General features: G+C 36.3%; 1 protein-coding gene across 5 annotated transcripts in view; it reads right to left on the minus strand.

Moving 5' to 3' along the window:
• Positions 1 to 14140, minus strand: part of MRTFB (myocardin related transcription factor B) — an 84828-nt gene that overhangs the window by 50245 nt on the left and 20443 nt on the right. For 4 of the 5 annotated variants that reach the window (XM_049835555.1, XM_049835552.1, XM_049835551.1 and 1 more), the window contains one exon: positions 11261 to 11463. In XM_049835555.1, the coding sequence (XP_049691512.1) occupies positions 11261 to 11414 (154 nt within the window). In that variant the 5' untranslated portion in view covers positions 11415 to 11463. The remainder of the gene's footprint in view (positions 1 to 11260; positions 11464 to 14140) is intronic. The other variant, XM_049835554.1, reaches the window with a different exon arrangement.

Below are 14140 nucleotides of genomic sequence, written 5' to 3' on the forward strand. Positions count from 1 at the left end.
ATAATTTGGATATACTGGTTACTTGAGTGATCAACAGTATAGTTCTATTATTTTTAGTGATAAGGCTTCAAAGAAAAAATAATCACTGTGTCGCAACATGTCTATTAGAAAAGTCTAAAATTCTGAGACAGTTTCACTGGCACCTGGGGGCATCTCACAACTGCTGGCTCAGTAGCTGTAGTTGCAGCACTGTAACATGGGAAAAGTGCATGTTTTTATGAGCAACTTTCTCACATTCCTAAGAACGGTACTAGGAGGAACAGAAACAGTTAGCTGGTTAGCACATTCAAGTACTAAATTCATCTGCTAACCAACGACACTCAGTTGTTCAGTGGTGTCTTGCAGTCACGAGCAGGTCCCATGTGAATCAAGGCAAAGTGCCTCCTCATAATCCCCAGAGAGCCAATTCACCTGCCATTTAAGAGCTCCCCTTTCCCTGCTAAATGAAATAAATTTGTAACTCTCCTAGAACAGTTCACATATGTTCTTACCTTTGACTGCTAAAGCACCAACACCTACTTCTCAGATTAACTTATGCACTTGCAAATCTGATAGCAATTTTTGAAGCTCCTGCAAAATAGCAGAAGCCCTGCCATTGGCCACAGACACCATGTTGATACTTTAAACATACTTCCTGTGTCTGGATTATATCTGTCTCAAAGGTCATTGTTTTGACAGATAAAAACAGCTTTGTACAGCAGTTACTTTCATTGCTGGTTTTGAAGGATGCTAATTCCACATTTATCTTAAAAAAAACCTGTGAAAGACTTCAAGGGTGGGAACTTAATACTTTCCCATTCAAATTACTCATTTTGTCCTATAACAAAAAATCCTCTAGAGTAAGTATTAGTGAAACAATAGCAACTTGTTTGTTCTTTGACCACTTTTTAAAGCCTTTTCTCTATTTCAGCAGCTATACGGTAAATAGAACACAACCCATGAAATATAAATTATATACAAAAAAAGCTTGGGATCTTTCAACTCCACTCACAGTTTGGAAGTGCTTTTGTGTTCAGTTTCTAAAAGGCAGCTGGAATTTGGATTGTCATTGGAAATTAATGGCATTATTAAAAAACAGGCCAAAAAACTTTTTCAAATCGTGAAATTTTCATCTTATCTTTCTGACTGTGTACTTAAATACAGAAGGTTTCATAATAAAGGAAAGAGAACGACTCATTTCCAAAGAAAACACTGGATGTATAACCTCTCCAATTTGAACACGTACCTGTTTCCAAAGAGCGATTTTTAAGAGTACAAATAGCTAAATGACACTGAGGATCTTACAGAAACCTATAATGAGCTAGAAACAAAACTGTGCCTGTAACACTAGTTTCTATCAAAAACCAAAACATAAATATGTATCTCTTTCAGCTAACAGAAAATCTTAAGTGGTGCATGTGGTATCTTTCAATTACAGGCTTAAATCCAATTACAAACAGCATCAGTGTATCAAAACCAGAAGCTGAAGTAAAAGATACACAACACGCTTATCGTTTCAATAAAAATTAGATCTGTTGGAATTCACATCATCTTCAGAGGGTAGAAGTATGTCTCATTTTAATTTCAATTTATTTAAGTTATATATAATGTATACAAGTGGGTGAAATGAAGAAAAAAGGCTTCAGAATGGAACATCCCTGTCAGTTCCATAAACCGTAATCCAGTAACTTCTCATTTATTAGCAATATATTGCACAAGTTTTTCATAAACATTTGCTTTTAATTTAAGGTAATAAATTTTTTTCTTTCCATCCTCCTGCAACACAGACTTTCAAGTTCTGCCAACCTTCAGCCTACAGAAAAAGCATTATTTAAAAAGAGGAAGTGCCTAACAGATATTCGCCAAAATCACAATGTACAGGAGGAAACAATGCAGCAACATTGTACCCTCCACAGTGCCTGCTTGTCTGCAGCACAGAATAGTCCTGTTATCTTTTTAAGTATCAGTGATCTGGTGAGTGAGATCAGTAACTGCAAGCAACTTCACAACCTCATTAAACATGAAGTAACTAAGCTACAATTGCTTTAACAGTACATTCCAACTCTTCACATCATATGGAGCTCATTCCTTTGCAATCCCATAAAAAAACCCAACCCAAATGCTACAGATGAACTTAAACTCTAGGAAAATAAAAAAAAAAAGAAAAAAAAGAACAATCTTATGTATTTAATTTATTTCACTACCACAAGACTTTGAAGTGGGGGAGGTGAAGCCTAATTACTCAAACATTTGTTTCATCTTGGCTTTTCGCACACCTTCATGAATTTCTTGGTCCTTTATATCGTGCTAAGATAATCCAGTTCTTGATCATGGTGTAATAATTTCTTCACATAGGAAAATAGTGCTCTGACTACACAAACTAAAATATTTATTTAACTAATCCCTGTTATAATTTATTCTATTATTTCTTTAAACACTAAGAATGTTACCTCAAACTGTTAACTTAAGGAGTTTTGTTTTGGGGGCTTTTGTTTGTTTCCCTCCTCTGCTCCGCTACTTGCAATAGGTTTCTATTCTGCTTTCTTGTTCTGTTAAAAAAAAATAATTCTATACCAGTACATTAAGCTCTTTGCTTTGAACACTTAAGACATTTGTCAAAAAACTCAGCAGTAAATCTCATACAGTCTTATGCTTGTATTCAAGATAAATATACAAACCCCAAAGCATTGAAGTCTCTCATCTTCATATTCTTTTGGTAGTAAAACATCAAGTATATCTTCTATTTGTTTTTTTGAAAAGTCAAGTGAAAAATTTGAGTAATTTTTGAAATAGCATTGTGTACTTTGCTGTGACTAAGGAATTACCTCAGAAGGACTGGCAATTTCTTCCTATATTCTCCACCATTGATGGTAACAAAGACCCAAACAACCCAAATTATGGTCACCATCTATCTCAGTTACTCTTCCCAGAAAAATCCCAAACACTTACAGTGATATCAAATTTATAACTCTCCATGTTCTACTTCTTTTCTCCCACTAAAACCTGCACAAATTCCTTTTAAGGGAGGACATATGTCGGCAGTGTTCACTGTTTAAATTAAAATTCCCTACCATTCAGCCTTGCCCATATATACATCTAAGCAAATAAATAAATAAATACTTTTAAAGTATATTATAAAATACATAAACATATATTTTTTTATATATATGTTTAACCGCACATATACATATATAATTTTTTAAGGACAATATTTGGTCATCCACCAGGCTACCTATGATTTGCAAAAGGCACATATAATAAGTACTGCACATCAATTACCAGTTCTGTTTGTACTACATTACCTTCTTGTAGTGGCTGATCACAAGCTAACATTGCAACGATAACATATGCAGCTAGGATTTAGTTCTAACAATTTAAAAAAATTATACAGTGGAATTTAAAATTAACTCAACATTCTTTTCTAGCTATGCATTTAGTTATCCACAAGGAATTTCAGGAAAAAAAAAGTCAGAATAAGACAGCTTGATCAAGAGATCTCATTAAAGGAAAACATACTTTCCATATCTCCTGTAATCACTCAAATGCCAAGCCCTCTAACAGGACCTTTTCATATATACCAGATGCCTTAAATTGAGTCAGTCACAGGTCACATCTCCCATGTTAATCTCTTCACAATAAGCAGATAATTTAAGAAAAAAAAAATAAAAAATCTATAAATCAAACTAAAATGATGGAATGTTTGTTTAGAAGTTTACCAAATGGTATGACCCTACTGGAATTCTTTCATGTAGCCTGTGAAAATGTCAGAATATATTCCATTTAAGAGGTCACAGTCCCTAGAGAGCTCTGAGTTTTGGCCTGTATGTCTTTTCACATGCTTTAATATTTGAAAATTGTTCCTTGTAGACACTGACTGATGCCCTGGGAATGCTAGGATTGTGGGAACTGGCAGTACCAATGACAAAGACAGACTTACTGGGAAATCAGTACCTACTCAGTTTGCTCTCTCATCTCATAACAGATAAGACAACATTAAAATATTTACAGGGAGACCAAAAGAATCCATACATTAAAAACCATGTTCTTTCTACGGACACTGTTTGGTTAAAAGAAAAAAACACCAACAAACTCCAAAAAAACCCCACAGCACCCCAAAAAAACCCCAAAACACAGACAAATATGTATTAACTACAATATGCTGTGTGTTCTTACAAAGGATTATTTAGTAGAATATTTGCACCAGACGTTCCATGGACTATTAAAACTTTAAAGGAAAGACAAACCACAAAATCACTGAGGTTGGAAGCAACCTCTTGAGATCACCGAGCCCAACCGCCTGCTCAAGCAGGGTCAGCTGGAACAGGTTGCCCAGGACTGTGCCCAGTCAGATTTTTAATATCGCCATGGATGGAGATTGCACAACCTCTCTGGGTAACCATTCTTCTACACACACACACACATTATATATACACTATACTATATACACACACACAGACACACACACACACTTTTCTATTGTAAACTTATATAAACTATATACTACTTCTATAACTACATAGGTTTTTTAGAATATACTTACTTTGAAGTTTTGGAGGTTTTTTTGTTGTATTTTTTTGGGGGGGTGGGAGGGGGGTGTTGTTAAGCAGAATATCTGTATGCTGTTTTCCAGATCTCATTGCTTTCAGCTTAGTGACTATGAAACTACTGAACTTAAGTTGACATTTCCAATTATTTTCTGTGCCAATCTATTACTTTAATCAGAACTAAGTTTTCCATTTGTTGTTCTCTAGTCTTCCCACTAGCCATCTTTTCCCCACTTTACCTCTCCTGATTCTCAATAAAGTAACTTTTAAGCACAGTAACCTACCTATATAACATTGGGAGATGAAAAAACATGCCTAATTGCAGATCTTAAAAGAGTGGAAAAAACCCCTGTCATACACAGATACAAGGAGAATGTCTGAAATTTACCCGATTCCCTAGTATCAACTTTGCAGCTTCAAACCTATTAACTGCACAGAGGATTAAGAATTTGTTCAGAAGCCATAAAACTATGCCAAGAATGCATGTTACCAGTGCTACATAATGAGGGAGTAGAAGATAAGAGATAACAGGCAAACTAATATACCCACAACTCTTTTAGATGCCAGAAAAATTCCCTTGGTTCATCATATTTATTTAAGTAATATCATTAGGTTAAGTGTGATGTAGATTTCATTCAGTTATTTTGAGAACCGTCTGTCTCCCAGCTGGCTCGACTGGTCCCTTAGGAGGACTGAATAGACACCATTTGGAATATTTGGTTTTGGTTTGGTTTTTTGGTTCGTTTTTTTTTGTTGTTTTGGTCGGGGGGTGGGGGGGAAGGGGGGAGGGGGGGAAGGCGGACAGGGTGTTTTGCATCTTCACCTTAACTCACTACAGTTCTCCACAAGCTCTAGTGGCCCCATAGGAAGCTGTCATTCTCATCAGACCTTCAGTGCTTCAATGTCTTTGCTCCTGAGTGTCATGGTTCTTATGCAGCCAGAGGCACTGATTTCTTCTAGTAGAGATTTTACCAGTCTTGCTTTTGCTTTAAGGTGTTTACTGCCCCAAGGCTTTTTTCCTGACAAAACTTCCAAGACTCTTAGCTCTTTTCTCAATTAGCTCAATTCTGCTGTAGAATATTAGCTGCTAGCCATCAAAGAGCGAGATTTAGCAGATAGCCATGGTGGGCACATAACAACCTTTTCTACCCTCCTCCAGTACAAGATATACAACCCCAAACAGAACCAGAATTCGATCCCATGTCTACTCTGGTCTGAGTTTAGAGAAGCAGACACCCATTAGCTGGAACAAAACTGTTTCTCCACACAATGCAGAGGATAGAGAACAGGCACACTCACAATCCGAAATCATTTGTAGCCAAGACAAAGAGCTGAAACAAGCCTACAGAGTGCTAAAGGACAGTCAACGGCCCGTATAGGAGCCAACCAGTTACCCACCTGTTTTACAAGAATATAGCCAGGCTCCCATCTGTGGATGACAACTGCACATGAGTAACTTACATGTCTCTTTCAGAAACTAGTAGCCACTTTCACAAGGAGTTTCTGGCACCGTGGGCTAACAAAGCCAAGAGAGATTGCTGTAAAACATAGAAGCCAGGACCTTTTAATTTTACATGTACCTTGAAACAACTATGATTGCATGGCTCCTGACATCCAGACCTTCACACCTACCTGTACCAGCCAAAGTGGCACGATCACCAATTCTGAGAAAGTACTAATTCAGCATGCAAAAAGCTTTGCTCATCCAGTATTTCCTTTTTTTGATGGTATCTGCATGTGCAGTCCCTTCCCACCCTTTGGCTCTGAAACAGCAAGTTGGAAGGATGAAAGCAGCATCATTCCCATCCACCCTCCTGCTGTCAACAGCAGACAGCCTATCCTTCCCTCCCTTGCCACCTCCTGGCTCTCAGACAGAAGCTTGTGAAACTGTGGTACAGTGTGTGGGTAGCATATTGTTCTGACTAGTACTTCAGCTGTGCCATGCTGCCTGCTACTCTTGTCATTCTTCCTCCACTGCAGTCCAACTAAACAACACCTAGTCATCAATTTTCTCCCTCCTGCTCCCAAAGAGGAGCCTCATCTGTGTCACTTTTCTCCTCCAACCACTGTCCTTCCTAAGGACACAGCATCTTGACTAAGAAAGCAAACACAGCGTACACAACCTAGCGTTCTTCAGGCAGGGATGCAAACCAAGAGCCTCTTAAGGCCACGGCATTCTGTTTCCCAACCTCCATTCACATGAGGACCCCAACTGCTTACGTGACAGACATGGACTATACACCAGTGGTTGCCGTTAGACTGCCAGAATCACAGGCATGTCTTCAGTCCACTCTATAGGTGACAAGTATCAAAAGCAAAACCAATGAAAAGGTAACTTTTGCTGCTTTTTGGCAAGTGCAACAAGAGTTGGCCTCCAGAGAACAGGCACAATAATACACTGCAATAAACAGGGCACAAGTTTACATGATCAATGCATTGCACGTATTGCCTAATTATCCAGAAAGATGCAAACTAATGAGAAACTGAAATTAATTTCATTAGCAATCCAGTATTGCCCACAGCCGTTGACTTAAAAACAGCTCAAAAGAAAAAAGGGAATCTTAAAATTGTGACAGTCAAGAAGACCAACATACAACATTCTGGAAAGATGTACCTTTGTTATTACACTTAACTACTAACACAAGGTTACCTTCTACAAACAGTTTGTTGTTCTGTCCTCAAATAATTAAAAGTGTTTGCTTTAGAGATGGTTCAGTTGAAGTATTTCAGCCCCGCAATAAAACCTTTATCTAGCAAATCAGCTTGAAAACTCCCATTACTTGCCCTGCTATTAAAATATGAAACATTAATTGGTTAGTATTCGTGTTTCACAGACTTTTTATGATGGAAGACATCTGTCTGAAAAATGACATTTGAGAAGACAAGAATATGTTGCTGCCCTCCTCTCTTTCTCAGTCTCCAAAGAAATTATCTATTTGTCTTTATTCAGGGAGTAAACACCTGCATGTAGTAAATGGCTGCAGAAGCTTAAGATGCTATTGCCCTCCAACTGTTTGTTTTTGATCCTCTACTGGAAGTTACAACCTCTTCAACAGAGTTGACAGAGCATATAGGTGTTCCTTTGTCAACTCAAGGGACAACAGTTCCACTGGAGCTTAATCTAAACCATGAATCTTGCACCAAAAAATACTGAGCTATGCTCACCTGAACTCTTATGCTAGCTTTGCTGTATGACTGTGATCTCTGGGGGCAGACTGGGCAGGGGAAGAGGAGTAAAATGTAAAGAAAAGGACAAAGTAGTAACATCTCAATTGACTGTTGGCTCACCAGGCATGTGCTTGCAATTTCATTGTACATTTCTGTTACCCTGGTGTGACTACCTCCATGGTAAACAAAACCAAACCAAAGCATAAGCCTCCCACACTTCTAGTGTCATTGGAAAAACTTGAAACACGATTTCTGTACTAACTTGTGCAAGCCAGCCTAACAACACTATGCAGAACAATACTAGAGTAATTCACCCTTCTACTGGACTACTGCCAAAAGACTCATTCAAGTAAACAAAAGGTTTAAAGGATCACTACCAAAGCTCACGGAAAGCATAATGCTTCCTGTGTAAAAATATTCAACAAAAAACCTTAAACATTTCAGAATTTTTTATTAAGTGCCACTGTATTTCTGCTTACTGAAATCTTTTGTGCTTACAGACTTATAAAATAGTGACATGTTAACATACTCCTGAAGAAATCCTGTTTTGGTAAAAAGTAAAAACAAAGAGTAAGTATTAAAGCTACTTTTAATATGAATCCATCAAATTAAATTTTACTTTACAAGTTTTCTTCTGACTTTCATCATTTCTACAAAAAAATTACCTTTAACCAAATTAACCAAAACTACTAAATCTGAAATTATAGGTGTGCGATAGTTTGGGTGCTCTGGAGGATGACAGTGCCCAACCTCTTTTTGTTGTTCTGAGAAAGCAATTTGAACACAAACATCCATTTCTTCCAGGAACAAAAGCAGCCAGCCAGTATAAAGTCAGATATTGTCAGCTCTTTCACATAAGGACAGGAAGAGAACTAGGAGGCTCCTCTTAAGTTCATTTAGGAATTATTTAAATACTACTAAAGTAGCATTCCCTCAGTGGCAGGACACTTAAACAACATTAGAAAGATCTAGAACACTGAAAAGGATAGGAAATTGCACCAGTGTCCACCAAACACTTCTTTATCACATCTGTCAGACTATATTCCTCCAATTGTATTTCTCAATCTGCCTTGCAGATTGTTGAGCCTTTTCCTTTTCAAAAGCAATAGGGTTGTGCTAATAATGACCTTGGAAACAATGCCAAACCTTTTGGCCAAGCCCAGCCAGATGACTTAGTCTTGTCACAAAAGACACATATGAAGAGAAGCCACGGCCCATTATGTGAACTTCATACAATCTCTTCCTCAAAGACGACATTAAAATCTTTGTGGGAGGCCTGATACTTACTATGGACAGATGCTCAAAAGTATCCTAAGTCATAAGAGAAATTATGATAAATAATGAGGATTAACAGGGTAATGGTTCTTAAGTCAACTGAGGAGAGTGAGAGGCACAGCAGAGTGAGAGGTAGCTTCTCAAATTATTCATTTCCCCTCTGCCACTTCATTTATGAAAATCTCCTTGTTATTTCAAAAAGCCAGAGCCCTTAAGCATTAAAATCTTTTGTTGCTGCCTTTTCTTTGGAAAATAAACAAGAAGCGTATTATATATGAAGACAATACAAAACCTACCTATACGTTATTTTATTAATTCATGAAAGCACAAAAATACTTTCAAGTTATGGGAAGAATGCCTAAGAAAAGAAACAACTGTCCAGTACAGAAGAACTAAAAGTGAAAGACTAAAGAGCAAACACAAGTAAGTTTAGCACCTGAAGCTGCATACCTCATTTTACTGCTTGCTTGACAATTTACCTTTATTAGTAAAAACAGGAAGATAACAAAACAATTAAGTGAAGGCAATAAATACAGACATAGCAAGGTTTGTCAAAAGAGAAATTGATGAGCTTGCCATCTCATAATGGATTTTTCCTATTTAATTTAGTGCATTCTTGTGGTAGTAGTCTTCAGAATTTAAAAGTTTGAGTCCTTTAGACTCAATATGGACACCTGTGTCATCCATTTCAGTTTTACAGGCAACTAAAAAGTCCAAATTTTCCAGATGTATAGTTACACACAGGATGCAAAAACCCCCACTACATTCTCTTTTTGATAAGGTCTACAAGTTAAGTGTTGACATTTTTTAGCCTCATTATGAAATAGCTTTCTTTAAATACATATTTCTGTTGCTTCCTTGATAAAAAGGTAAAATGTTGTAAGCTATCTTAAAACAAGCTTCTCAAATAGTAGCCAACAAAACCCAATGTCTCCCAAGTTACAATTCTTTTTTCTGCCTTACAAAAAATAATTCTTAAGGATGTAGAGCCAAAAATATTAATAAGTTAGCTGCAGGTCCCTTAGTTTAAAAGGCTTTGAACATATTATATCAGTTAACACAGTATTTTGTATTTCAAGATCTCCACACGTGTTAAAAAATAAGGAAGTAATTGTAAAAGACATGCTCAAATATTCAAAGAGCTTGTCATTCCACATTTATATAAGCTAAGCCTAAGTCTCTTCCCTACCATATTTTCCCTTTATTATGTTTTTCTTTCTTGGAGTGCTATATAATACTGAGGGTATGTACACAAGGCACCATACAGTTAGTCCCTCATTGTGTAAACCAGGAGCATCTTGGTTGTAGACAACATTCCATGTCTTTCTGAAACAGAAAATACCATGACTTGGACCTGTCCCTGGATATTTGATATACATACAGCCTAGCAATATATATCCCCATTTTTTCTACTTTAAAGCCAGGATATTCAGATAGTTTTCTTCTTATTTAATAATGCTTATACTATTAAAACTGAATTAATAGCTAGCTGTAGCTAAACTGATTTAAAAAAATGCTTCAAAACATTAAATACTTCCTTTACATAATTTCAATGTTCCCACTATTTACTACAAATACTGGAAAACAAATCTTCATTATTAGAAGAAGTATTACTGTATTACTAGTGTGACAAAAACCCCAAACACACACACACACACAAAAAGAGAGGTTCATGCCTTCTCCCCAATAAAAATGAGCCTACATTTGGATTCAGGCCTAATTCTTCCTGATGCTTACTGTAACAGTGGAAACACTTTCTTCCTAAGTTGCTATGCCAACATCAACAACAAGGAAAGATACTGGAGAGATTCCCAAAATGTAAATTGTGTTTTTCTTTAGTTGTTCAACCTTAAACCATGTGGCGATTTGAACTTTCTGGAATACAATGTGAAACTTCAATTCTGTATTGTTTTTGCAGAAAAAAACCCTGTTCTTGCTAATTATCCATTTTTGTCTGATAACAATACAACTCTCAAAAATATTTAATTAATACTTTTTCTTATACACCCTCTCTAGTTTTAAAACTATTTAAAAATGTAAACAACTCCATTCTATATGCCTCAACAAAGTATTCTAGGTGGGGTTGTGAAATCAAGACCATGCCATGACAGGTGAAGCTGATCAGGACAGATTTAGTTACAAACACTGTAGCACTTTAACTCTACATAGTATGGTTTGGGAAGATTGAGTGATGAGAGTCAATTAATGTTATTTGAAGAAATCAAACATCATTATTCCCACAGAAAACATTTAAGCAATGCAGAGAAAAGAACAACAGTCACTTTTGCACTCACCATTCTTTCGTTCGTTGAGAGGAGGTAAGTACTGATTGGGCTGCAATGAGAGTTCCTTAAACTCATGAGCAACTGCTTCACTATGAGGACTAGGAGCAAGCCGTGTTAGTGATCCAGAGTCGTCCTCAGCGTCTGCTGTCCCCAAGTGATCCATTGTGTTAAATCGTCTGGAGACAGGGAGAGCAAGTGGTCTCTTAATCACACTATCGTTGATAAAATTAATAAAGAAAAAAAAAAATAATCACAGACATGTTATGTTTTTTGTTCGGGTTTTGGTCAGTTCCTTTGCACACAAAATTCAACTTTAAAATTATATATATGTTACCTACTGATTTACCACAAGTATTATGGGTTTGCAAAAATATAGTAAAGCAATGTATTTACAAGCAATTTCACAGTCATTTGGTTCCAAGAAGCAGGAGTTTCTCTGTTCACTTTGACAGAAATATTACACAGTGTTAACTCTCAATATGGATGTCCAGAAGCTCCTGTCTTATAGTGACACAGCCTGTTTATTAGAAAAACATTCTTTTTTTTCAGTAGCTTATATTAGAGAATGCTCAATTAATATATGATAACATACAAACAGCTTTTAATATTTTGAAGCGCTGTACAACTTTCCTTCGGATCAAAAATCAACTTTCGTATTAATACAGGAATTCATACCACCAAAGAACTATATTAGAACTAGTTAATCTTCAATCCATCCAGCAAGGAAGGCTTTTTGCTATGAATTTTTTCAAATTAATTTTACTGTACACTAGGTACTTATTGTAAAATACTCTACAGAGTGGAATAAAAGTCCCTATTTATTATTTCTTTCCTTTCTACCATTAATGGGGTACTTAATCTACAGCGAGGAGAGACAGAAGCATGAATTACTGGTACAGACTTTTTCTAGCTCACAGAACTCTGAAATCATTAAAATGTCAATAAATCAATATGGACTTCAATGAAGTCCATCCCTGGATTCTTGGAAACTAGAACAATATGAAATATTAATAATTCATGAAGATCCATAAAACTGAAGAAATGTCTTGTTGAATTGTTTGTTTAGTTATTTTTCTTAAGAAACACTGCTGCTTGCCCATACTCAACCTTAAATTTCAAACTTCAGGTGTGCTGAATGTAAATACCACATGTGTTGGGGTGCATATTTAAAGGTTTTTAAAATGCAACATGTGTTTCAACGACCATACCCAAAACATTTCAAGTGTTACTTGATATTTTAAAAAACATCAAGATGATAAAAAATGATCATGACCACCAAAGAATGGCCTACACTACAAAAAGGGATAAAGAATCATGTTGCTCAAAGTGCCAATTTAAAAATAAGACATATAAGCAAGTACTGCTTGATATATACCTCAGTAGAACAAATACGATCAAGTGTATATTTTTCATTATCTTCCATAGTTACCAAGTGGTGCTTTCACATTAAATGAAGACACATTAACTTACTGTTATGCAAGATTTTCTTCTTTGTTCTTCGCTTTTACAAGCATAATTTACCAGCTCTCATTTGATTTCCTGACATTACACTCTCCTCAAACTCCCACTCACCCGTACAAATTAAGTACATTATTAACCAAGCAAGTCTCTTCAGAGTAGAATTTCAGTGAAAATTTAGCTGCTTATCTGCTCATATTCACAGCATTTTATCCACAATTTATTACCTGAGTTATGTCTTAGAGTCACTTTTCAAAGAGATTAAACCACATTAGCTGTATTCATGCCATTAAATCCATATGAAATTAATAGAAACACCTTCTTGTACTAAAGGTTTAACATTTATTATGCTGTATGTTAGCTTTGACTAAGTCTTTTCCCCATGACAGATAACTAAATATCTTGCTTTACATTAAACCGGTTTAACTTCCATCACTTCTACAACACACTGCTAAATGTCCATTTCTTAATTTTCATTTCAGGAATACATGTAAATGTGGTTTTATTGTCCAGATTCAGCTAAGAATAAGGCATGCAAGAATTATATGCAACACATTAAATTATATTGATTGCAACATTGCAGTGCAACTCAAAACAAGTTGACTTCTCACACAAAACGTACTTAATTTGTAGTTTGAACCTGATTAAATCAGGTTAGAAGGGACCTTCTGGAGGTCATCTAGTCCATCCCCCAATCTTGAGTAGGGATACCAGCTGCCCAGGAATTTGTCTTGTCAGGTTCTGAAAATCTCCAAAGCTGGTGAATCCACCACCTCCAGGTAACCTCACTATGAATGCCATGCCCACCTCTTTCAAACAGAGCTGCTTCTACTGCAACCTATGACTGCTGCCTCTTGCTATTTTGCCGTAACACAGATGATATTGCTGACTGTGACTCTCAGATCCCAGTTTTTACTGTGGTTTCATACAGTACATGAACTTGATCATTAGGAAACCTCTAAACTAAAAGTTCTCCAATGCAGAACTCTAACCCTGATTTGAAAGTTTCCAATTCACAGTAAAGTCTCAGCTATTGCAAATTCCTTGTCTTAGATCTTTTGGATAAACAATCTTAACCACTAAAAATAAAGTCATTAATAAAAAAAACCTGCAGCAAGCCTAAACATCCACTATTTATCAGTTTACCATCCTTTACCATTACAGAATTTCACAGGAACAAGCCTCTAGGAAGCAAAACTGAAACAGGTTACAGCATGCACATTGAATAACCACAGCTGATGCCTCTTTTGTTTCCTCAAGCAGTTGTCTATACTGATTGACAGAGCAGGATGAGGTCACTACACACTGTTACATGCAGAAAGCCCTCTTTCAATTTTTTGCTGCAAGGGTGCTGAAAGCCTATATGCTGTTAAAAATCTAGTTTTTTTTCCAAAATGATCTTTTAATACTAGAACAACTAGAATCTCATTT

The sequence above is a fragment of the Accipiter gentilis genome, chromosome 33, assembly GCF_929443795.1.
Source record: "Accipiter gentilis chromosome 33, bAccGen1.1, whole genome shotgun sequence".
In the NCBI taxonomy this organism is placed as follows: Eukaryota; Metazoa; Chordata; class Aves; order Accipitriformes; family Accipitridae; genus Astur; species Astur gentilis.